This window comes from Vulpes lagopus, chromosome 1 (genome assembly GCF_018345385.1).
Source record: "Vulpes lagopus strain Blue_001 chromosome 1, ASM1834538v1, whole genome shotgun sequence".
In the NCBI taxonomy this organism is placed as follows: domain Eukaryota; kingdom Metazoa; phylum Chordata; class Mammalia; order Carnivora; family Canidae; genus Vulpes; species Vulpes lagopus.
Genome location: NC_054824.1, coordinates 130401106 through 130428347, shown reverse-complemented (window position 1 = coordinate 130428347; position 27242 = coordinate 130401106). Strand labels below are relative to the sequence as shown.

The following is a 27242-nucleotide window of genomic DNA, read 5'->3' as shown; positions in this document are numbered from 1 at the left end:
TTTTGAGCCAGTTCACCTCTCTGATTTGACCATAGTAATTGCAGCTTTGACCTCTTATGGCTTGATGATCATTTGGACAGGTGCCTACTTTGGCATTTTGGGCCTCGGGAGGTAATATGGCTACCAAGGCAATAAGTAGGTTAATTTGTTCTAGAAGGGAGTATAGAGAGGAGCTCATATACTAAAATGATATGTTCAGTGTAAATTAGTTGTCCCATTTCTTTTCATGGAAAGCCACTGAGGAAGGAGCTTGAAAAGGTGCCATGGGCACTGGACAGCTCTCTAAACCAGGCCAGTCAAATCTCAGTAAATGTTTCTTCTTTGCTAAAGCCAAGAAACAACAGATTTCAAATCAGAATCCACTGTGCTTTATCCAAAGAAAGATTTTATGGATGGCCATAGTTGTGTAACATTAATATAGCAGCATGAGACACAGGGGGTAAGGAGTTTATTTTGAGCAGCTCTTGGCTAATTAGAAATAATCACACTGTAAGAGCTCTTATCTTGGTATTATTTAGAGTATTTAAATTGATATAGTGAGTACAGAAACTTAGACGAATTAGTTTTTTAATGGTCAAGACAGATTTTGTAATTTTGGTATGAGGGGAATTCAATGATTTGTTATGATAGAAACAGCATTAATGAAAATGAATATATATCCCTGATATATAAAGAATATTCATTACCTGGGAATCCTTTTTTCTTAAAGATTTCATGTATGTATGTATGTATGTATGTATGTGTAGAATGAGAATGGTGAGTGGGGGAGGAGAAAAGAGGGGCAGGGAGAGGGAAAGAATTTCAAGCAAATTCCCTGCTGAGTGTGGAGCCAGCTGTTGGCTCCATCTCAGGACACAGAACATGACCTGAGCTGAAATCAAGTGTCTGACGCTCAACCAATTGAGCCACCCAGGCGCCCCTCATTACCTGGGAATGCTTTCAGTTCTTAGTCATTTTTATTTTTTTTTTAAATTCATGCTGACATTACCTCTTGCCAGTCCTTTTACTACAAAAAATAAAATAGGAGCGAGACCCAAAATATTTCCTCTTCATCCATTGACATTTTAAGAAATATTATATTTCTACTTGTGACTTGCTAACTACACTACTTTATACGAAAGAATATTAGAGCAAGGTCCACACTCTCTATGAACATTTGGAAAAATATGACAGTTGTGTGAAAAGTTAGTGTAGAATGAAAAAATTTTGAACTTTGAAAACCAAGACTTTAGAAAGTAAGATCAATATAAGTAGTGTTCCTCAGATGTTGATAGAGATGGGTCTCTGAGAGCCTGTGCTCTGAAAGGAGGATTTGGTGCAAGATGGCCACCTTGATGTTGCCCAGGCTGCTCAATTAGAGTTGACCTAATTCCTCAGCCATCCATGATTTGAAAGTTTGCTTGATTTCAAACTAGATGATGATTTTGAGAACTTTCATGGTTCTCTTGAACCATAATCCTCCTTTCCCCCCAAATCAGTGCTAGAACTAACCATCGGTTTTTTAATTTGAATATTTAAATTGACTCAAGTATACCAAATTTGAGAAATGTAAAACGTGGGAAGAACCCTTCTATATTTACTGTTTGTTAAGGTCATATAATACAACAAAAGCAAGTACTATTTCTGTTATTGAAAATGTTTCACCATTTATCCCTGGGTGGTAACAATCATCTGAATGCTATGTAGACCCATGATGTGTTGTCTAGGATTCTGATTTTTTTTTTTTTTTAGGATTCTGCTATTATTAAGACACTTAATTATAAAATTACCTGGTTTATAGTTTCCTCTATACATTGCAAGCATAGTGCTTGTTATTTTTTACAGAGCATTTTATTTTAGATTTAGGCAAGTAGTTGTTTCTCCCCTTTTCCCCATTTCTTTTATATTTATTTATAGTCCTTTCAACCTGGCACCTAGAAGTATCTATACACCTTGTGTACTTACTGAATACTCATACATAGAGGTGAAGCCATCCATGGTCATTCAGATTTCACATCCTGTTCCATGAGTGTGGCCATGGGTCCTTGTCTACCTCTCACCTAAGCTCTGGTGATCTGGTGTGATGGGAGAGATGAGTGTGGGAATGTAAGTAGTGGTATTAGAGCTTTATCCTGTTGGGGTGGCCATAGGGCCTCTGGCTTCTTTGTACTTTGAATAGATTTTAACTGTGGCCTGTGGGTAACCCCTTTATTGCTTTATTTATATTGAGGTATAATTGATATATAACATTGTGCTAATTTCAGGTATACAACATAATGTTTTGTTGTATGTATATATCAAGAAATGGTCACTATTATAAGTATAGTTAATATCCATTGCCACACATAGTATAAATTATTTTTTCTTGTCATGAGATGAAATCACTTTTCAAATAGAAAAATAGCAAATATGCTACTACTGTTTTCTTTCAAGAGTAGGACTTCAATTTTCTGTATCTTCTAAATACTGATGTTATGTTGGTTTTCTTTTATCTCTTATTTCATAAATTATGTTATTTTTTCTCTTCGTATTTATTTAAAGCTTTAGCAAATTTCCTAAAATGGTATCATTTGATATTATTCAGTCTTGAATGTCAAACACAGTTGTCTATGGTTATAAATATCATGTAATTGGTCACCCTGTACTTATAATCATGGAGATATTGAAAGTTCACCTGTATTTATAAGAAATCATAGCTACTCAGTTTATGCTAATTGCACAAAGGGTAGACAGAAGGCCTTTCACTCCTTTGTGAGTGGAAGGTGGTAGTAGGATATTCACTGATCACTGATTTTATGAAGTGCTGCAAAATAGGTAACCTCAGATGACACCTTTCAATTTAGTGTCTCTAAGAGCTTCCTAAAATCTAAAGTTAACTGTTTTTCCCCCACATAGCATATTATCTGTCTTTTTCAGGTTTTTCTCTTCATAATACCTACCGGATAGGTGTTTCCTGCTGAGGTATAGCCATACAATTTAGAGAAAAATTTGGTCTAGAATTAAGGGGCCAGTTTTTTTTTTTTTTAAAGGGGCCAGTTTTTAATCCTAAATTTCCCACAGTGTGACTTGAGCAAGTTCTTTATCTTTCTCAAGCTCTTTAAGTTACGAAAACTGATAGTGTTATCTTAATCCTAGATCTGTTTTTGAGTTTTGTAAAGGTAGTGACTATCAAAATGATTTATATAATTAAAATGTATAATGATTCAAATCAACTGATATTATTCAGATGAATCTAGAATAATTTAGTTTTTTTTAGAAAGATATTAGTACTTTGGCAAGTGTCTAAATAATAATGTTTTATAAATTGGTACCAAAACTCTTTCTGGCTTAGAATCCTTTAAGATAAGTTCACTAATACCACTGTTACTGATGATGATGGATTTCAACATCAGAGGTAGAAGTAGTAAAGAAAGTTTGGTGGAAATCTCTTAGATAAAACTAATGAACTGACATTAACAATGTTTTCACATTATAAAACATTGGCTATAATAACATCAACGATGCTAGAAAACAGAAGTTTTAAAGCCAAGAGTAAGGTAAATTGTATCAGTTTTAATCCAATCTAGAAAATGGAGGCCATTCCATGTTATTCATTAGAAAAACTCAATACCAGGAACTATTTGCAATAGTATTATAAAAGCAGAGAAGCTAAACAGAAGATAGTAAAGCGATACAGGAACTAATAACAGAAGGAAGCCACTGCTACAGCTGGAGGTGGAGAAGTTGGGGAGGAATTGGTGTTACTAGAACCCAAGAGCCAGAGCTATCTACCTTGTTGTGTGAGATTCACAGAAGATGCTTCCTGGCAGGGGCTGGAATATGGGGAGGATGCATCCTGAAGTGGAGCCAGAGAGGATGTATGTGTAAAGTGGGGGTAGGGATACTCACCCTTTTCTCTCTCTCTCATGCTCAGTCTTTGCTAGCATCTCTCATCATTTGAAGTAAGACATAAGACAATAGGCAGAGAAATCTGGGAAGTGGTTTGCAAAGAAATGGAGAAGAACAGATCAAACCAGCAAATGACCAAAGTGTAAGATGGAATGTGTGTGGAAGCCTTTTATAATCCTACTTTAGGATTTGTTTTTTGTTTTTTAGGTCTAAGAAGTTCTTAGTGGCTCAGATTTCTTGCATTTCAGAATGTTAGGGATGAGCTCAGCTTCCTTGTTGAGTAGTCCTGGCTTACTGCAGTAGGGAGAGGAACTTTGGTGGGAAGGAGGGCTTAGGAGAAAATACTGTGGAGCATGCACTCTAATCATTAGACTCTAAGTTCCTCTAAAAACATGGGTACTAAATAGATCTAGTAGGACTACAGGATTTCTCCCTCTATACACACTCCTGAAGCACAATACGCTTCTTCACCTGCTTGTGAATGGCCGAAAATACCAAGAGTAAAAGCCTTTCATTCAACAATTAGAGATAAGATATTTAAATTACAAATGCCTAACTGAAGTAATATTATTTCTGTGGGGAGATTTCAGTCAAAGGTCAATTAATCAATCAATATGTCAATCTCTCCCTTAGTAAAATCATTTATATTGAGCCAGTGTGCACACAAATAGCCGGAAGATTGGCCATTAAGATGGGACAGAGAACATGTTTGACCCAAGATGACAAACTTTGAAGGTTTTGATGATTTTTCCTAGAGTGGTACTCTTTACCTCCAATATGAGCAAAACCAACAGTGATTTCAGCATGTGCGAGCACATAGGTGTTATGTAGTTCTGCTTTACGGGCTAAGTGAAGACTCTTGATTTTACAAACGTACACTTGACCTCAGTAAAGATCTTCTTTCCCAGGAGTTTGCTAATCAAGGTAGTCATCTTGCCTGAAATAATGCCTTTAGTTCTTTAGTTACATTTACTTTCGCTCTATGGGAAAAAATCCTATTCTTTCATGAATCCGTTAAAAGTGGGACCACACTGGCAATAAGTGCCCTTGTTTATTAGTTTTGACCAAGAGAATATTTGGCTTGCTGTCATCATTTTCTGAAAATATCCTGAAGATTTATTAGATGAGGATAAAATATCCTCAGATTCAGTCTTACTAACCCATGATGGCTGTTGGTTGTGGTGTTCAGTTTTCTTGATATCAACAGTGGCCTCTTAAAATTGCATATTCATGTTGGATATTGTCTACATTGATTTCTCACATGTGGCCCCAAAACTCTTGTATGAGAAATACTTCTGGATTACCTGCTATTTAAGATGAATTAAACCCAGATAAACCCAGATTTCTAGGTTTTGTTAGGATAGAGGTTTTTAGTGTTCAAGTGGATCTGCATTTTTGATAGTTTCCTAGAAAATTCTGAAGCAATTAAAGTTGGAGAACTATTTGATATACACCTATCATATGAAATATGCTCAACTAATTAGAGTAGTTTACCTATCCCAATACACCATAGAAAATCCTTTATATTTGTTGCTATATTCATTTCATATTGCTGTGTAACAAATTACCACACACTTAACAGCTTAAAGCAACACTCCTATTTCACAGTTCAGTAGGTCAGAAATCTAGGCAGCCTCTTGTGACTATAGAACTGAGGTCCCTGTTTCCTTACTGGCTGTTGCCAGAAGCCTCTATCATCAGCTCTTTACAACTGCCTACATTCCTCCTTGTGTGACCTCCTCCATCATCAAGCCATCAATGGCACACTGAAAACTTTTATGCTTCGAGTGTCCCTGACTTCTGCCACTAACTAGAGAGAGCTCTGTGCTATTAAATGATCATGTGATTAGATTAGGTCCACCCAGCTAATCTCCCTATTTAAGATCCACTGTGCCACATGACATTGCATAATCTCAGGAGTGGTATCTGAGTTTACGGGTTTGGGGAGTTAGGGTATAGAATCTTGAGGGGAAGAGCAGTTTCTAGATTCTTCCTACCACAGCATCCACTGTAGTAATGATTTCAATAAGTGGTTCAAAACAATATAAAAGGATGTAAAAAGGCTCAGTCTTTTTTTTTAAGCAGACATTAAATAGATATGTGATTATCACCTCCTATGATTATCTAGTTCAATGAATAGTTAGTTATTGAGTATTTACTATGTAGCAATCATAAGTTGGTAAAGGAGTAAGAACTGGAACTTTCCCTTCAATAGCTTACATTTCATAATCAAATACCTCTAGAAGTAGAAAGTCTTCTTTAATATTTTGAGAACTTTGTCAAAAAGATTTCTCGTATTTTGTATAAAAATACTGATTATGTGTGACTTCTAATCTTTGATCTGACAGGTAATAAAACACATTAACATCTTTAAATTTGATTTAACTGTATTTCTCCTCATAATCTATGACAATGTTCTTTTCAGGTTTAGAATCCTCTAGTTCTTTGACTGTATTTTATTATGATTTCAAGTCCCTGCAACATGTACGTTATATTTTTAGTAAGACATAATCAAGTCACTTAACATTTCTGTTCCTCAGTTTTGTCAAAAGTGAAACAAATATTATACACTATTTAAGATTGCCTTTTTCAAGTAAAAATATTATCTTTGGCTAAATTAAGTGAAAACAATACACATAATGGGAATCCAATGGAGAGGTACTAGAGTTTCTGACAAAATTCATAGAAGAGTTAGTCACCCAGCAATCTGGGAATGTAGGAACCAAAGACAGCCCCAATTTTAGAAAAGTCCAGGTAACTCCAGTGATGGTAATTTTTGTACATTTTTTTCTAGAGGTTAAAATATAACAACCTAGTTCCAATGACTCCCTTTTTCTGTCTCAAAGCTCCAAATTTTTCTAAAGGAGCAAGGAATTATGGTTTCTGGAGCATACATGCATATTAGAAATGGATCATATGCACTAGGTTTCCAACCCAATGGGTGCTTAGTACATTTGGCTGCTAAAACACACAGACACACACACACACACACACACACACACACACACACCACACCATTCCATATCACATATCACGTAACTTTTTCATATAACCAAAGATAATCCTACTGAATACTTACTACCTATTTCACATAAACCTCAACCAACCTCATTCTTCCCCAAATGGAATGAAATCTGTCATGTCCAGCTGTGGCATTCAGAGATGGTATGGAGGAGCCCAGTTTCTTTTTTTAAAGGTTTTATTTATTTATTCATGAAGGACACACAGAGAGAGGCAGAGACATAGAGGGAGAAGCAGGCTCCCTATGGGGAGCCTGATGAGGGGCTCCATCCCAGGTCCCAGGATCATGACCTGAGCCGAAGGCAGACGCTCAACCACTGAGCTTCCCAGGCATCCCAAGGAGCCCCAATTTCTGAGGCCAGACCATCAAGTTATGTTCATTCTTATTTAGTTCTGTAACAATTGAAACTATGTGATTAATGGACTAATTAGCATATTTACTACCACCACACCATATACACACAGTGGAAATAAAACTTAAAAAAATGAGAAATGTGTTTTAATCATCAGACACTTAACAGCAAACAAAGAAATTGAGATAAATATTGCACTCCTTTCTGCATCTCATTCCAAAGGATAGTATGACTAACCAGCTCCACTACTCACTCCACATTGTCTTTTCTTTAACTAGTGGTTAAACTACTCAGTAGTTTTCAGATGGCATATCATGTCAAGGTATGAGATTTTATCTCTGCCTATAAGGATTGGGTTGACAATATTTTCCTATTGGCGGAGTAAAATGAGAAATGTTTCAGGTGCTTCTCTGGGCCTATATCCCAATCCATTTTGTTTTTTGGACATCTTTCATTCCCTTGGTATTCAGGATCAGTGATCATGGCCAACACACAGCTCTTATCTATTGCCATTGTGGCCTACATGGTGTGAAATAGGCAGTTAGTTGTCTATCCATTTTAATGGAAGTGTCCTACTTACAGACCAGTAGAACCTATTCCTGCAGAGAATTGTGAGAAATGTCACTGCCATCTCAGAAAAGCCTTGTTTTTCAGACTGATATTGTGCTAAGAGAGAGGCAGCTGGTTTAGAGCATATATTACATCCTGAAAAGCAGCCCCTCAGGCTTGGATTGTATCTTTCAGTGGCATCGTAGCTGAGTTTTTAATATTTATTACATTATTTTAGAATGTCCATAGTTTTCCGATAATGGAGTAGAGAATAAGAATAATAGCTCTTACTGGGTGTTATTCTGTATGTTGGTAAATTGAACACCAATAAAAATTAATTTATTAAAAAAATAAAAAAAATAATAGCTCTATGAGAAATCATCCAATTATTTATTTTATTTTAGTATGATGTGATTTCCTTGATTAAAATTAATGTGTGTGGGGGAAAGAGTAGTATATAAAACATTCTGAGGGTTCATATGCAGTGGTGTTGAAGGAAGAAGGGGTGAGTAAACGGCAAGACCAAGGAAAAAATAAGTGTCCATTTTGCTGAGATCAAGTAACTGTCCTCTCAAGTCAGAGGCATCTAATACAATTGTTCTCCCCTAACCTAATTATGAAAGATCTATCAATATCATCCTTCTTTCAACTTCTATTAAGAAGCCCTCCAAACTTTCCTTTTTCAAGTCTGTACATCATTTGGCTGCTGCTAAAGAAATACCATAAAAGGGATCCCTGGGTGGCGCAGCGGTTTGGCGCCTGCCTTTGGCCCAGGGCGCGATCCTGGAGACCCGGGATCGAATCCCACGTCAGGCTCCCGGTGCATGGAGCCTGCTTCTCCCTCTGCCTGTATCTCTGCCTCTCTCTCTCTCTCTGTGACTATCATAAATTAAAAAAAAAAAAAAAAAATTTAAAAAAAAAAAAAAAAGAAATACCATAAAAAATAACCTCTATCTTTGTTCTAAAGAGAAAATACAGCCAGACCTACTGCTCAAGGTTCACTACATGGATTTCATTGGCCATTTGGCCTATTCATGAAAGCACCTGTACCATTACAGACTTTCACAGAATCATGGAAACCCAGCTGACATTTTTCTTTCTCAATTTTTCATGAATAATTTCGTCTAAGAGAGTAAACAGAGATTAAAGAAGGAACTCTTGTATGGCAGGTTGTGCTCGTATACCTCTGAGGCATGAGCAGACTCCTTTCTATATACTGTACTTCCACTCAATGAAGGAGGGTTCCTGAGTGCACATAAATTTAACATTCAGTGAACCAGGTGGTGCTCAGCTCATAATGGCCAGCTGGATAAAGAGTCAGGAGCTGTTATCGAAAAGCAAAGTTACCCTAGGAAGAATGCGGGGCCCTGTGCTAAATCATGTTTTTACTGACAGAATTTCTCTGGTTGGAGGTTACCCCAGACTCCATGTCCAATCCTGAGGTGCTATAGATACCTAGAGTACCATCTGATCTATTTTTGTCTTCACAAAGGTCAAGTGGAAAAGCCACTTCCATTGCAATCAAAACCAGATGGAACCTACTTGGTGATGTGCCTCCTTCTTATAAAGAGGTCAAGTTTTAAGAACTTATCCTTCACTTTGGAAGGGAAAACCTGAATTGCTCTTTACTTTCTTATCCTCTATATTGGTTTTATCATTTTAAAATCAATGCTCTTTAACTTTTTATATATAACTAGGTATATCCACATAGATATTTAAACTCCTTATAGGGGTTGTTGTGAATGATTGACTTCAAAATATTGCATCATTCTTTTATACATGTTTGAGATAGCATTACTTAAATAGTATATAGTCTAGATAATACTTTGCAAATACAAACAAAACCAGAAGATTGCTTTGTTGATTATCTTTTCAAAGATTTTTGTAGTGTTAAGTGCAAGAGTTTTGTAATCAGCAACTAAAATGTTTGTATGTAAGAAAACAGAAGATAAAACTCAGACGGTGCTGTTTACTTAATAACAGTATTATAGAGGGTGAGTAAAATAGAAATCAAAGAATAGAAAAGTCATCAGAAGGATTTGAAGAAAGGGAATAAGAAAAATGAAAAATAAATTTCTAGGTGGCAACTACAAATGGACAAACAGTGATAAAGACAGGAATGTGTCAAGGTCTTGGGCTGGGGGAGTAATGGGGCTGCCCAGCAAAGGATCAGTTGATCTATATGTCTGTCTATCTATCTATCTATCTATCTATCTATCTATCTATCTATCTATCATCTATATATCATCTATCTCTTTTTGTTTCAAGTATTTATTTAAATTCTAGTTAGTTGACATATAGTGTAGTATTGGTTTCAGGAGTAGAATGAGTAGAATTTATCACTTACATATGACACCCATATAATTTGCAATTTATATGTAAATTCATCACTTACATATAACATCACAAGTGCACTTCCTAATACCCATCGTCCCTTTTTGCCCATCTGCTGCCCACTTCCCTCCAGCAACTCTGTTTGTTCACTGTAGTTAGTTATGGTTTGCCTCCCTCTCCCTTTTTTTTTCTTCCTTCCCTTGTCATTTGTTTTATTTCTTAAAGTCCACATATGAGCATATAGTATCCTTCTCTGACTAATTTATTTCACTTAGCATAATACACTCTGGCTCCATCCATGTTGTTGGAAATAGTAAGATTTAATTATTTTTATGGCTAAGTAATATTCCACCATATATATATATATGTATATACACACACACACATATGTATGTATGTATATATATACACATACATACACACACCACTTCTTTATACATTCTTTGGTTGATAGACATTTGGGCTCTTTCCATAATTGGGCTATTGTTGATAATGCTGCTATTTAACATCGAGGTGTATATACCCTTTTGAATCAGTATTTTTTTATCCTTTGGGTAAAGGATAGCCACAGAGCCATAGTGGCTGCACCACTTTGCATTCCCACCAACAGTGTAAGAGGGTTCGTTACCCTTTTTCTGTATCCTTGCCAACATCTATTGTTTCCTATGTTGTTATTTCTAGCCATTCCGACAGGTGTAAGATGGTATCTCATCATAGTTTTGGTTTGTCTTTGGATGATGAGTGATGTTGAGCATCTTTTCATGTGTCTGTTAGCCATTTGTCTGTCTTATTTGGAGAAGTGTCTCTTCGTGTCTTCTGCCCATTTCTTAACTGGATTATTTGTTCTTGGATGTTGAGTTTGATAAGTTCTTTTTAGATCCTAAATACTAACCATTTATCAGATATGTCATTTGCAAATATCTTCTTCCATTCTGTAGGTTGCCTTTTAGTTTTTTATTGATTGTTTCCTTTGATGTGCAGATTCTTATTATCTTGATGAAGTTCCAGTAGTTCATTTTTGCTTGCCTCCAGAAACATGTCTAGTAGGAAGTTGCTATGGCTGATGCCAAAGAGGTTGCTGCCTGTGTTCTCACAAAGGCAGACTGGATTGCCTGCTTCATGTTGCAGGGTAGAGGTAGCTATGGTGTAAGATGTAGGGTATGGACATATGATCTTACTCATACATGGAACTTAAGAAATAAAACAGTTGAACATAGGAGTAAAAAACAGAGGTGAATCATAAAACAGACTTACTAAAGAGAACAAACTGAGGGTTGCTGGAGAGGAGGTGGATTAAATGGATATGGGTTAAATAGGTGTTGTGTATTGGGAAGGGCACTTGTGATGAGCCCTGGGTGTTGTATGTAAGTGGTGAATCACTAAATCCTACACTTGAAACTAATATTACACTGTATGTTAACTAACTGAAATTTAAATAAAAACTTGAAAGGAGGGGGGAAAGATGTAGGGTATAGTCTAGCAATGGATATGCTTCCTTTTTTTTTTTTTTTATAGGGGACCCTAGGCTGGGAGAAGACTTAGAGCAGAGATCAGGAGTGACCAAGTGATGAAGGAGACTGGCACCTAAATTCCTTTTTGCAAGTAGATTTTGAAGGATTTAAAAAAATATATTTTTCATTACTAAGGTACCAAACTTTTGACACAGGGTTATTTACATCTATATTTTGGAATTAAAAGTTAGCTTTTTGGTGAGATATTAAAGGGCAGTTTTCTAAGGAAGCACCAAAGGACTAGAAGTAGAAGACTATGGTACATTTGAGGGAAAACAACAAAAAAAGCTTTTTGGACCCTATAAGCATCCAACCTGGATTTCCAGACTAAATTTCCAAGTTCCAATCTTAAAATGAAGAATATATACATATATATTTCCCTATTCATTTTGCCCAAGGCAAGGCCATTATGAAGAACTACTGAAAGTAACTGAATAAGAATGTAGGTCAGATGCTTTGGGAGATTTCAAATATATCTACATCACATTATTTTTATATATATAGATAGAGAAAGGGAGAGAGTGATGCATACACATATATGTATGTTTATATATTTAATTCCATACACATCATACTTGCTGTAATACTTCATTCTCTTTATATAGAGAGAGCTAACCATTGACTCTTCTGATGACATTAGACATAATTTAAACAATTAGTACTTCTAGGGTCTGTACTAATTGATGGAGGGCATGGGGAATAGGGAAGGAGAAAAAAGAAAAAGAAAAGCTGGCTACTATGGTTAGTGTCACTGTACCTCACAAGCAAGAGCCACAGCTCAACTCACTTGGATGGCCCTCTCCATAGCGCTAGATCCATCCCAGCAATAACTAACCTCAGAGTAATGCAACCCAAACATCCAACGGCCCTCCTGATGTCACTGGATTCCACACTACCCATCATTACATTCTGCATTCTCTTCTGTTGCTAGGTACCCTGGGCACTCTTAATTTCTAAAGCTCCAGGTGCCGTTTCCTGCTACACCCCCCCCCCCCTTTGGATTCAAACACGTAATTTATAGTTCCAATGCTATGGTCCCCAGGCTGAAACTTGAGAGAAGCACCAGCATTGAATTGGGCCAGTGAACCTAACAGCTATACCTACAGATCTCAACACTGTACTCTTTGTGTAGCAGCTGGGTACCCACACGCCAGCAGCCACTTAGGATGGAGCAAATGATCTTGGGTAAGGAAGCAGATTTCCCCTTTAAAGCAATAAACTGATATGAGTTGGCTCTGATGAATAGGAGTCTCAAATTTGTGTGTTCAAATTCTGAAAAAGTATCTTTAAGAGAAAATAAAAATTGCTAACATGGTCACAAGAAATCAGACAATAAAAATGGTTAATTTAGCTTCAGTTTAATGTCTGATCACTCTTTATATTGAATTTTTCTAATACTGACATCAGAAACTTTGTTTTAGATTTTGATTTATAAAATTGTGGCATATAACATGATTGATTCTTTTACCATTTAAATGATAAAATGTGTGAATATATATTTTATACAAATAAAGCATTTGCTCTTCATAAAACATACTGATTTACTCACGAATGAGATATGGAAAGCTGTGGAATTCAGTTACCTTGGTAACATCTGGAGTGAACTACTCTGTCTAAAAATATTTTCTCCTTTATTGTTTATAATTTATACCAAAATTATAAACACATGACTTTTATTAAAGATTCTCTTCATAGATGATAATGTTTATCTTCTTTAAAATGTGAATAAATAGTACACTCTTTAGTAAATATGTATGATGATTTCAGACTAAAGACAGAGATGTACCAGATTTGATTATTAACTATAGTAAATATTGGATTTGTTTTATGCTAGTATAGATTTGGTTTTATTTTTTGTTTTAAAGATTATTTATTTATTTGGGAGAGAAATAGAACACAAGCAGGGGGAGGAGTAGAGGGAGAGGAAGAGGGAGAAATAGGCTCCCTGCTGAGCAGGAAGCCCAACCCAGACATGGACTCCATTCTAGGACCCTGAGATCATAACCTGAGCCACAGGTAGACGCTTAACCAATTGAGCCACCCAGATGCCCCTAGATTTGGTTTTAAAATGTGATATACTTTTAGGCTTATTCATTCCTTTAACATAAGAATGAAATTTTCTTACATAAAATGTTTAACATTTTTTAAAGGATTCTAGTACACAAATGTTAAATCACACTTTTTGTAAATTTAATAATTGGAATAATTGAGCTGGAATGTGTCCACTATGCTCTTCTTTGGACTTTTGTGGAAAGAAAGAAATAATCTGAAATGAGCTTGCATGCTCTAGCATTGGATTCGACTTCATATAAAGGATATGCAGAATTTTCTGAATTACTTATATAAATTATTGTCCTAACTCTTTATTTCAAAAGCCTTACACATTTCATGATTAAAAGATTTTTTTTTGATTTCTCAATAGCTATGGAACATGCTAAGTCATATTATCTATGACTGGGTTTCTTTAATTTTCTTATGTATGTTTTCTTTCTGCATGAAGTCTTTTGATGAATGGGAATGTAAAAGGAATAATTTATTAGGAGCATCTTGACATTTGAATACTTTTTAACTTTTTCAAAAAATAGTTTTAAGATATTAAGTTCTTAAAATACTATTTTACTGAAACTCAAGTTCCATGCCCTTTGTTTTTGTTATCCATTGGAGCTGGAGATCTTGCCTTCCTCCTGGACCTTTGTCTGTCCTGTCTTACCTGTTCTTTTCTTAGGATGGTTCTCGTCCCCTCTTGTTCTACATTACTGCTGCTTTGACTTGGGCTTTCAACAATGCTGATCCAGAGGGCTTCTAGAGCTCTTAACAATTTCCCCTTTTGTCACCTTCATCCCATACTTCTCATCAGAATCAGAGTAATCTCTTCAAAAGACATTTTCTTTCATATCACTTCTGACAATAAAATTGTTCCTATTTTCTCCCAAGGTCCAATAAAAGCTCTTTATTATACAAAACACATTCTCTGCCTCCCTGTCTATGCTTCCCTTTCTGACTCTCTTGTTCACATTCAGCACCCCAACCTTATTTCTCACCTGCCCCACACTTTCCTTCCTCCAAGATGTTGCACCTGCTAATCTCTAGGTGGGGAATCCTCTCCCCCAACTTGTTCACCTTGCTAAGGCTTACTCATCTTTTGGAATTCAGTTCATATCCCACCTTCTTTAGAACTTCTGTTATGTCTTTACCCTTTGTTTTGGATCCAAACCCTTTTTCTCTGTGTTTTAGTTGCATTTTTTTTCCATCTCTTTTAATTATTTGTGAACTCACTGAAGGCAGAGTCTTTGTTGGCCAAATTATTTAGCCCCCTTTTAAGGCCAAGCGTAGGTAGTCAATAAATATTGGATAAATGAATGAACAGGTGAATTATACCACTCCTTCAGAATTTAAACATTATTTTCATCAATTTAATTGATTAGAAGGCATTAAATATTGCATCCTATGAAGATAAAGCAAACTTGAAAGTGTTCAGAAATCAAAATATTATTCATGCACATTCATATTTTCTATTGTCTTCATCAATAGCCCTTAACTAAAGGAAACAAAGGTCCGTCATAATCTATTAAAATTAATAGCAAATTCTTACCTTAAAGATGAAGTTAAGAGAAATAGAATTTTATTGTTTCATGTACATTTTGTTTCTTACTCTAATTGTTATTGATGTGTATTTTCTTAACAAGCTTAGAAAGCCAGAAAGTTTTGACAAATTTTGTTTCTTCCCTTTCTTCCCTGTTTTGCTTTTTTATTTTTTATTACTACAGTTATTTTATTTTTGTTATTAGAAAATTATATATGTTGTAAATAATAATTTACAACATATGTAATTTAAAAATCTAGTGTCACTCCAGTTAAGAAGAAATTAATATTGACATTTTAGGCTACATTTTTTTCACTCTATATGGTTATGTGTTTTCTTTTTAGAAAATTGGGATCATTTTGAATATTTTTGTGGCTAGCCTTTTCCATTTAACACTTCATGTTTCCCATTAATATTAATGGAAAATATTCAATATTTCCCATATTCTAACCATTCCAACATATATTAAGTCAATTTTTATATTTGGTAATTTCTATCACTTTTGAGTATTCGCTATTGTAAAGAACACTGGTATAAGGGCCTTTTTACCTGCACAGAAATGCACACAATGATTATACTCTTTAGGCTTAGAAGCCCCAAAAGTTTAATGACTGGAGCAAAGTGTATGAGCACTTTTAATATTTTGAATACAAGTTAAACACTCATAAAGCTTGAAATGTAGATGCTGGTCTACCCCATAGCAGCATCTACCCCATAGCAGGATAGATGATGCCTTTATCAGAGAATTTTCACCAAATCTGGATATTCTCACTAGAAAAACAAAAACTATCTGTAAAATAATGATCAAGTTTTCTTTGTTTAAATTTGCTTTCCTTTGAGATTACATTTGAGATTGAATTGTTTTCCCTATTTTTCTTTTCTTTTTTATTTTACTCCATTTCTTGTGCCTACACATGCCTACTAGATTGTAGATAACAGTGGCTGCTTCAAAAGTTTATTTGTGAGGATAGACTACACAGGATATGTAAAATTACCACAATGCCAGGCACATATTAGGAGCTCAGTAAATGTCAGTTGAAGTAGAAGCTGAATGGCACATTAATTAAAATCAAAATATTCTTTCCAACAGATGATTCTGCTGCAGAGAGCTTTAATGGCAATGAGACTCTGGGGCACAATTCGATTGCTTCAGGGGGAACACACAGCAGGGAGATAGGAGACTCCAATGGTGACAGCAAAACTAGACTGGAACAGGACGAGCAGCCACTGAACCTGAGCGACAGTCCCCTCTCAGCACAGCTGACTTCGGAATACAGAATAGATGACCACAGCAGTAATGGAAAAAACAAATATAAGAATCTTCTAATTTCTGACCTCAAGATGGAACGAGAGGCAAGAGAAAATGGAAGCAAGGTAAGGTCACATTACAGTTCTTAGCATTTCTATGTTCGTCATGAAGGTCATAAAGAAAAACATATTTATATGAGAGATGATTATTTTTGCTAAAAATATTTTAAACAAATTCCAATAATATGTTACCAAGAAGTTTATAACCATAGGTATCCTGCGTCCATATAAGCAATAGTTTTCAGGAATAACAGTGAACAAAATGGAGAGTGTTTCAGACAAAGCTGTTGGTGTTTTTTTTTTTTTTTTATCCAAATTCAATCAGCCAACATATTACATCATTAGTTTCAGATGTAGAGTTCAAGAATTCATCAGTTGCATATAACACCCAGTGCTCATCACATCATGTGTCCTCCTTAATGCCCATCACATTGATGTGTTTTTATACAGGAAATCACTTGATTTAATGTCTTCTTCATATAATCTTCTTATAGATCTGTCTCTGGGAGTTTGTTGATCTCAGATGTAAAAATTTAGCTCTCAGAACACAATTATGGACTCTAAAAAGATAACTATGTAGTTTCTACTAGACTGGATAGGTGTACACAGTAATAAAGTTTCAATTAGACTCTCAAGTTTGCTTTAGAGACCCAGGGACTTCAATCAGTAATTTATTCCCCATTCCTGGGAGATGTGTCAATGTTCTAGATGAAGCCTGCAGATTAAATAACTATTGGAACAAGTAATTTATCACAAACTGAATTATACAAATGAAAACAGAAACATGTTTCAGACATATCTAATTTTCTAGATTCTTTATATTAGAATAAATTACAATCCTCCCCATTCCCAATTGATTTATTATTTTTTCTTCTTATTTTTTTAGTCCTTCTGTTTTTATCTCTTTCTTCATACCCATTTTCAGAAATACTGCCAGTTCTTTTTTTGTTTGTTTTTATTTAAATTTTAGTTAACGTGCAGCGTAATATTAGCTTCAGGTGTACAATATAGTGATTCAACACTTCCATACATCGCCCTGTGCTTATCACAGGTGCACTACTTAATCCCCATCACCTATTTAAACCCCATCCCCCCACCCATCTCCCCTCTGGTAACCATCAGTTTGTCTTGATTAATTCATTTAAAAATTGACTTCACATTTCTATCAGTTTGAAATAATACATGCTGGTGATTTTTGTTTTGTAATTTTTGAATGCATACTTTGAACACAGGAGTTTTATGGAATATACATTTTGACTCCTTCCCTCCCCCCTCCACTTCTTCTAAACTAGAATTGAAGAACTGATCTTTTGACATAGATTTTAAAGCAAAATGGCTTACTTTGAATTAATTTCTGAATTTGCTGAGGCACTGTACTTCCTAAATTGGCTCTATTTAAATCCTCTTGCTTGCCTGAGGGCATGTTGCTTTATCCTCTTAAGCAAGTCACTGACCTCTTCATGCACTTAAGCACTACTGCCTGAGGGACTCTGTTACAACTTTTGCTGGGGTAAATGTGCAAATACGGTCTCCAGTGGTTTAAAGCCAAATCACACAAATGCAAATGATTTTGTATTCAGTAACATGATCTGAATCAAGGTTACATTTTTACAGAACAAAATACCTTTAAGTGTTCTGACCATCTACATTGTCCATCTGGTCTTTATAAATGTCCTTTTTATGCCATGTGTTTGTTGAGTATTTTTCTAAAATTACTCAATAGTTTACTCTTCTTTATCCCCTTATTCATTATAATGATAGAACTATGCTTGTTGGAAACACACTGTTGCATGTTTTAAAGAGTGAAGTTACTTTTCTACTCTCTTAAAATGAAGTTGCAAAAAGTACAGATTGTTTGGGCAATTTTGTGAGGAGCAAGATGAGAAATGGACCTGGGGAAGAGACATCCCTGAAGAAACAAAAGTTTAATAGTTTAGTAAAGAAGAGTTCCCAGAACCCACTGAGGAGTAGCCAGAAATATAGAAGAAAGATCAGAAGGATAAAGTGTATGGAAGCTAAGCATAGTCTACTTTTTAAGAAAGAGAGTGGTCAGCTCTGATGGACAATGCTGATCTATCAAAGAAGATAAAGATAGAAAATAGTTGAGGGACACCTGGGTGGCTCAGTGGTTGAGCATCTGCCTTCAGCTCAGGGCACATGATTTCGGGGTCCTGGGATTGAGTTCTATATCAAGCTCCCCACAGGGAGCCTGGTTTCTCCGTATGCCTATGTCTCTGCCTCTCTTTCTGTGTCTCTCATGAATAAATAAATAAAATCTTAAAAAAAAGAAAATAGTTGAGTCTGTGAGAACAGTTATGGAGCACATTGGGAGCAGAATCCAGAGGGATTCTTTATTCATTCCTTCAGGGATAAAAGGATATATTAAGTACCTGTCATACTTGTACTAAAGTAGTATGTAGCAGAGACTCTGCAAAGAGAGGAGTCTTTCTTTATTCATAAGATCTTTGATAAATAATTTTGGTAAAAAGGGGTCCATATATATAGAAAAGTTTCTTAGTAAAAGTATAGGCAAATATCCATTCCTGTATTAAAACCTTGGGAGTTCAAAGTAAGAAAATATTTCTATTGAAAAAATAAGGAGGGCTTCCTAGAGGAAGTGAGTCTTGAATTTTGAAGGAAATGTAAGATTACTCTTTTATCAGGAGTCTCTTGTTGGTCACTGTAAAGGGCCTGGGATGCACAGAGGAGATGAGTTAGAGAATCATTGTCTATTTGGAGCTGGGTGGGACTTCATAGCATGGTATTTGAGGAAGAACCTGATATCATTATGCAACATAGACTGTTTGCTACCAATTAATTTAATTCACTAAGTATTGACTGAGGGACTCCTCCATGTAAGGCACTGTTGTAGGAAGCAAAAACATGGAAATGAGCAAACTAGGGTCCCAGACCCTCAAAAGCTTAAAATCTAGCAGGAGAGAGAGGCAAACCCAGGATTATAATGTGATTCCATAAGTGATATGATGGGCAAAGGCAGGGTGAAATGAGAAAAGAAAGGTGGAGCACCTTTGGGGCTATAATGATCTTAAGGTCGACTTTATGCAGAGATTAATGCCAGAATGAATGTGAAGTGTAAGTAGAAGTTATTCAGACAGAGAGGATTATATATGGTAGAGCGTGTTTGAAGGCATAGAGGCATGATAGAGCACACTTGGCATGGAGATTTGCAAGGAGCTTCACATGGCCACAGCAGAGAATACATGTGGAGAAATGGAGTATAAAGAGATTCCATTAATAAAGGTGTCATGGGTCAGTTCAAGGACTTTGGATTGTTTCCCATAGGTAAGTTTAGTATGATAAGGTTGTAATCAGGTTGGAATTTTAGAAATATTATCCTGGCTACCTCAGAACAGATAAATAGGATAGGGACTAGGAAATATAAAAAAAAGGCAGAAAACTGGTTAGAGAGCTATAATGGCAATCTAGAGAGAAAATAATGCAGGAATACAACAACAACAAACAGAATATATGGCTTTTGTTCTTTTGATATTTTATTTGTGGAATATATATAGCTCCATAGATTTTATATTGCGAAACTCCTGGGAATGTTTTTCACATACACTACAGTATGAATAGCCTCTTTATACCTCCCATTAGGATATAAATTCTACTATAAGAATCATGTCTACCTTGTTTACTGAGGTATGTCCAGCATCTGGCTTAATATTGGGTACGTAGTAGCCAATGTACCCAATATTTGAATAATTTTGAAGAAATAAAGTTTTATCGAATGTCGTAAGCAGAGAACATTCTAGAATAACTCTAGCCTTATTGGCTTGATTGCCTAGGTGAATGATGACTCCATTTCCCAAGATTCAGGTGAGAAACGTTTGAAGAAGTAGTTTTGTGATACATAAGGTTTACTGTGCCTATGCAGTATCTATTGGATATATTTGATAGACACTGGGGACATATGTGTCAGCTCAGAAGAAATGTCCAGACTGGAGAAAGAAACGTGAAAGATTTAGAAGTGCAGCTTAAAGCTGCTGTGGTTGCTGAAATCACCTCAGAAGAGCATAGACTGAAGAGACAAGAGAGTCAAAATATATCATCCTACAGAAGAATATCAGCCCATTAAGAAAAAGTGGCATAAATAGGAGTTTGTAGAGGGGGAAAAAAAGAAAGAAAAGAAAAGAAAAAGAAAAGAAAGAAAGAAAAGAAAAGGAAATGAAGGCAAGCAGATAGGAGATGTTCTAGAAGCTAAAATGTGGGGCATTTCAAAATTGATATGTAGTTAAATGGAGTAATCCTTAGGTGAAATGCCCCAGGTCTCAACCTGGACGATGGTTAAAAGAGTTAATGCTAAGAGTTGGAGTTAATACATGTGGCAGAAGAAAGAGCAGAAATAGTGGGAAAGTAGACTGAAGACAGTTATAGAGGCTGAATGGGAAAGTTGAATCATTTTAATTGTGAAGGAGACTGTGTCTGGAATTTTGTTTTATGGATTCTTCTTGCAATGTGAATTTATATGCAGAGAGCTCTTGGGTTCCTGGCTTTGGATCAATACTTGATCTACCTGAAGCTTATCAGGTAAACTTCCTACTAAAGGTTTAGCACTCACCTGTCTAGTTAGCATTACCTTTTGTAATCCTTAGAAATAAACACTTCTTTACAAATTTGTAAAGTGACACTACCAATTTCTTCTTCCAGTATTTTTCAGTCTAGCCTCTGTCATAACTTGAAGGAGTAAAAAAGCTTAATTATATAGTATCTTTGAAAAACTTAGATTTCTGTGCGTTTGATATAATCTATTTTACAATTGTACTGAGTCATATAAAACAAAAATAATTATAAAGCACTTAAAAACCTGAACAGTGACTAGAAAGGCTTAAAAAGAATAGCTGAGCTGAAAAAAAAAAAAAAAAAAGAATAGCTGAGCTGGAATATGCCATTTACCAATTGCTTATTATTATGCAAATTCACTCAGTAGACCAGTGAATCATATTAACCAATCTAAAAAATAAATATATTGCATTGAAAGAGTTTAGGTGGGATCCCTGGGTGGCGCAGCGGTTTGGCGCCTGCCTTTGGCCCAGGGCGCGATCCTGGAGACCCGGGATCGAATCCCACATCAGGCTCCCGGTGCATGGAGCCTGCTTCTCCCTCCGCCTGTGTCTCTGCCTCTCTCTCTCTCTCTCTCTGTGACTATCATAAATAAATTTAAAAAAAAAAAAAAAAAGAAAGAGTTTAGGTGATATTTATTTTCTGCTAGCAGATGGCCACATTTTTAGAGGACAAATAGTAACATTAGAAATGAGAAGGAAGTAGTAATGTTGTTTAAAAGCTCAGAAAATGAGACTCATGAGCAAACAATAAGAAATAAGTTATATGGAAAAGAAGGGCTAAGAAGACAAAAATTTGGATATAAACATGTTTAAAATTATTAAGTAAGAATAAAAGCAAAATGAAATCTAACAGAGGGAAATATATAACTTAGAACAATATCATTGATTTTTTGTTTCTCTTTTAGTATCTGTGACCTAGCTGCATTATACTTAAATATGGTAAAATATTCTGAATCAGTCTCCCAAAAGAATGATGTTTCAAGCAATAACTGTGGTAGGAGGGTGATTATTGTTTGAGGGTTAATGTGTCACTGTGGTTACTGCATATTTGGTTTGGTTTTTGGCTCAGTTCCCAAGACCCTTCAATCTTCACTTTATTAAAATATTTTTCCTCAAAGTGGTCCATGAGACATTTTTTTCAGTGAATCTTTCCTTTAAATTCTTACCAAATGGGTATTGATATTCAAATTAAAGTTTATAAAATACTTATCCTAATTACCATTAAGAATTGCTATGTAATTTTATTTAGACATGATGAATGGAAGCAGCACATTTTTCTAAATATCTCTGTAATATTTAGGTGTAATGAGATTGCCTTTTAAAACATAAGAGCCATAGATTTACTTTTGGAACAATATTATCTTGGTCTTTCTTCTGTGGATATTTCAGCTCATTATTGTTTTAATTTGGTGATTTTCAATATCTAACTTGATGTTAAAGATTTGGGCATGGATCTTCTTTAGGGTAGAAACAATAGTATATATTCAATGAATGTGCATACTGTGCTAGGCACTGTCCTGAGTGCTAAAAAAATAAAAAATAAAAAATAAAGTCTCTGTCATTAAGAACTCATTTGGCCAGAAAGATAGACACATAAGAAAATAAGTGTGTTATAATACAGAAATTAATTTGTATGTGAGTGTGCCTTCTAGGCCTACTAATGGTTAAATAGGAGATAAACACTTGGTGAAAGGGAATAGGAAATCCTCAAAGAATACAGCATTCAATTAAGGCCTAGAAATGTTGAGGTTTGAAGTAGTGAGAGGTAAGTCTGGAATGGTTGTTCAGGGGTGTCAGACTAGGGTAGGCTATGTTTTGGCTAAAGTTCAAAGCTTGAACTTTACTCTATTTGACAGGCTTGCTTAGGATGTAGGATAGGAAAATAGCATGGTCAGATTGTGTTTTAGGGTCATTGTGGCATCTTTGTCTTTGTTACAAGATAGCTTTAAGTGGCATAAAAAGGCAGGAAGCTACTAACAGCATGAGGTCTTCCCTTCATGAAGTAGTGGTAGGGATGGAAAGACCAAAGAATTAAGAAATATTTAGAATATTAAATGGACAGAAAGGGGAGTTTGATTAGTTAAGGGATGGAGAGTGTGAAAGAAACTTAGAGCCAGAAGATAAAAGGTATATCATTTCTGATATTAGGATGTTATGTCAACTATAACAGTGACAAACACTTGTGTATGCTTTCATGTTCATAACTCAAACCAACTCCATCTGGTAGGAGAGCAAGTCTTTTTTAAACATAAGTGCATAAAATCTAATGGATGATAAGCTGTTTAACTAATATTAATTATACACATTAATTATACACTTCGTTAAGTGTTAGGGCCTGGTACTGAACACAACAGGTCTTCTGACTCTGCAGCCCATGTAGTTTTCACTGAATCCACACACTGGTTGATGTTGTGTAGGACTAGTTATTTCTATGTACCATATGGTGACTATGATGAGCAAACTATCCAGACAGGCAGATATTTAAAACAATTAGTGGGGCTGCCCGGGTGGCTCAGTGGTTTAGCGCCGCCTTTGGCTCAGGACGTGATCCTGGAAACCCGGAATCAAGTCCCAGGTCGGGTTCCTTGCATGGAGCCTGCTTCTCCCTCTGCCTGTGTCTCTGCCTTTCTCTCTCTGTGTCTTTCATGAATAAAATCTCCAAAAAAGAAAAAGAAAAGAAAAAAAAGAAGAAATCAAAAATAAATAAATAAATAGATAAATAAATAAATAATTAAAACAATTAGTGACTAGTTCCTTGATAAATGACACATATTTGCAGTGGTGTTTATTATACAGATATTTGTTCTGCTCTCTTCTATGAGATATTTTACATAAAAATAATATACTAGTGCCTCTGTTGGAAAACTAAGCATGTATCCATTTACTGCTTATGTGCATAAATGTAAATAAATGAGTGGTTGAGTTAGAGTGGGTCCTTAAAAAGCCCTAAGGTAAATTTTAGACTTACATTTTGTTAACTACCAATTTAAAATGACATCTTCATGTATTTTACATACATACACATATATTTACATATGTATTATATATAGATATATGGAGAGAATGTGTATATGTTTTATATTTCATACTTATGAGTTATGTGAACTTCAGTTATGCTCATTATTGGACATATTTTTTCCCTTCTGTCTTTAGATCTTTTTTTAATCAAAAGATATATAAGAAGGATATAGTATCAAATGATTTTTTGTAGTGTCTATCATATTTGCAACCTAAATTTAAATGTGTATAATGCTTTAGCAAAAAAGTATGTGCCTTATTCAGGGACTGTTAAATTAACTACTCTGTAGAATAATATAGTTTGTTTTTTTTTTTTGAATAATATAGTTTTAAAAACTGCTTCGTTTTACAGATGAAGAAATTAAGACCTATTCATGTGACTCTTAACACCCAGATCAGTGTCCTTCTGAATCATGATGCTGTCATGGTTACCACCTGCATATGCTTATATTCTTGATATGTTACTATAAGAAGGAAAGGGTAAAGTCAACATTTGTGAGTGCCTACTATGCATGATATAGTCTATATTTGCTCACTTCACATTTACTATATCAGGAGAATGGAGAAGACAAAGGGCTTCTAAAATTTATACCCTGAAATGTGCAAAGTGAAGTTAGATTTTAGTTATCTATATACAGCAAAATATACATTTTGAATTCTCTTTTAAACATATGAGTTCAATTGGTTCACTGCAAAATCTCAAATGATCCTCCAGCCTTCAGTGCTATGTATTGATAAGTATTCTGGTTAGAGTAATACGTTATAATTTTGGCCAAAATACAAAATAAAAAAAAAACTGAACAATTATTATCTTTGTCTTTATTGAATGGTTAATCAATAGCTCAAAAGAAATAGTGTTGTATTTTATATACTTTTGTATTTTCTTTCTTTTTTTTTTTTTTGGTTTTGGAGTGGTTTTTAAATTTTATTTTGCCTACATATGTGTATTTGCCTGTCTTATGTTTGTATTCTGTCATTTGGAATAAGATAAAATGTTTAAAAATATCATTTGGTCTGTGGATATCTTAAGAATGATAGAGGAAATCTAAGAGAGAAAACTATAATTAATATACCCAGAAGTAACTCATACATGTCTCAAAATAGTTGGTATTATTGAAAACACCTTGATATTTACCCAAATTTGGGGAAAGAATAAAAGAAGAAATACCAGAGACCAAGAGTAATACATTCTAATTTGTCTCAATATAATAAATTTATATTGTTTTCATTAATGTTAAATATTTGATGTCTTGAAGTACATTCCTGAAAGCAATTATCTGTAACTTTGTTATTAGTATGATTTATAAAAAGTTTTTTTGAAATAAAGATCTTGGGGTTATTTGGAATCAAGAGAATAATATGAATGAGAGTTTAAAGAAAAGGATTAAGTAGTAAAAAGTCATGAACTTTTCATCCCAAGGAATACTAATAATGAAAGATGACATTATTGAGTTCTTACCATCTGTCAGGCACTATTCTAAAAACTAACTCATGTAATCCTCATATAACCCAATGGAATTAGGCTTTGTTATTATTCCCAGTGTTACAGATGGGATAACTAAGACCCAATGACATCACAAATATGGTTACACTAAGAGTTTCTAGAATTTGGATTTAAGCCCCCAATCATTTTGCCCACATTTCAACTATAAAATTTGAGTAGAGATCATGGGATAGGGCCTGAAAGTGAGTAGCAAATCTAACTTGGTGCTGAGACTTCCCCAGCTGCTGTTTTATGGCTCATAGTTTCCCTTATCAGAAAGCCACACTGATCAACTCTGTGACTTGGAGCAAGTCTTTACCTTTTAAGCCAGGATATTTCATTAGTAGGGATAGTAATACTTGACCTTTAGGCAATTGTGACAATTAAATAGGGCTATATGCATTGTTTATATAAGCACATAATAAATGGAATTTCTGTGATGGTTATTACTAGCTCCAGAGTTTGGGGCTTAGCTAAATCTCATAAATATTTATTTGGAAAGTTGAATATCCATTTTTTTTATAGCCTACAAGTACTTACTGAGATTGGCAATTTGGAGCAGCATTTTACTTTATATTATCTAGTAAATACTGCTATATTTTATTTCTCCTTTTAACCCCTCTTCCTTCTTTATTTTCTTTTAGTTACACCTATTTTCCAGGCATCTGGAATATGTAATACATTCCCAGAGGTATTTTATAGGCATTTATTCTAAGACCTATTTCTGTGTATATATAATAGATACTCATGGAAATAGATCCTAGGATACCTTGCAATTTCTGCTTGTTAAAATCTTCCTGACCCTGTTGGAATCTGTCCAATTCAAATGTCACTGCCTTTATAGTATCTATCTTGATTAACTCAGCCAGGAAGAAATGTCTTTTCTTTTCTGAACTTCTAAGGAGAAAGATCCATGAGGAATAAGGACAAGGAGGCAGGATGGTAAGTTGTATGGGTGGTGGATTGTTTGGTCACACCTAAAGTGATTTATATGCGTAAAACTTGCTCCTTACAAAATGTTTGTTGAGCAAAAATGATGCAGTGATGTGGAAATACATCCTATTAATCTTATCCCACCCACTTTCCTATACCAATACTTGCTCACATTGCCACCTAGCTTCTCCAAATTTCCCACTATGTAGTTGACTCTGACCTTAATCTGAAATGTGAGTATGTCCTGTTCCAGGCAATATGTATATGATCTTATTTCTCTGGGCCATGGATTCTCATTATATTTCATCATAAATAGTGACTCAATTGAATAAGACACCAAAAACAAGCAACAAAATAAAAAAACAAATGAGGTTACATTAAATTTAAAAGCTTCTGTACAGCAAAGGAAACAATCAAAATGAAAAAGCAACCTAAGAATGGTACAAAATTTTGCAAACCATATATCAGATAAAGGGTTAATATGCAAAATACATGAAGCATGCATAAAAGCTCAGTTTAAAAAACATTTAAAAAGGAGCAGAGGAACTAAATAGACATTTTTTTCCAAAAAAGTCATCCAAATGGCCAAAAGGACATGAAAAGATGCTCAAAAGCACTTATCATCAGGAAAATGGAAATCAAAACCACATTGAGATATCTTACACCTGTAAGAATGCCAATCATCAAGAAAACAAA

The 27242-nt window shown here is 35.0% G+C and overlaps 1 protein-coding gene across 2 annotated transcripts in view; it reads left to right on the top strand.

Annotated features, from left to right (window-relative positions):
* The window catches only part of NOL4 (nucleolar protein 4), a 393871-nt gene that overhangs the window by 190124 nt on the left and 176505 nt on the right, over positions 1 to 27242 (top strand). For both annotated transcript variants that reach the window (XM_041761256.1, XM_041761170.1), the window contains exon 6: positions 16309 to 16592. In XM_041761256.1, the coding sequence (XP_041617190.1) occupies positions 16309 to 16592 (284 nt within the window). The remainder of the gene's footprint in view (positions 1 to 16308; positions 16593 to 27242) is intronic.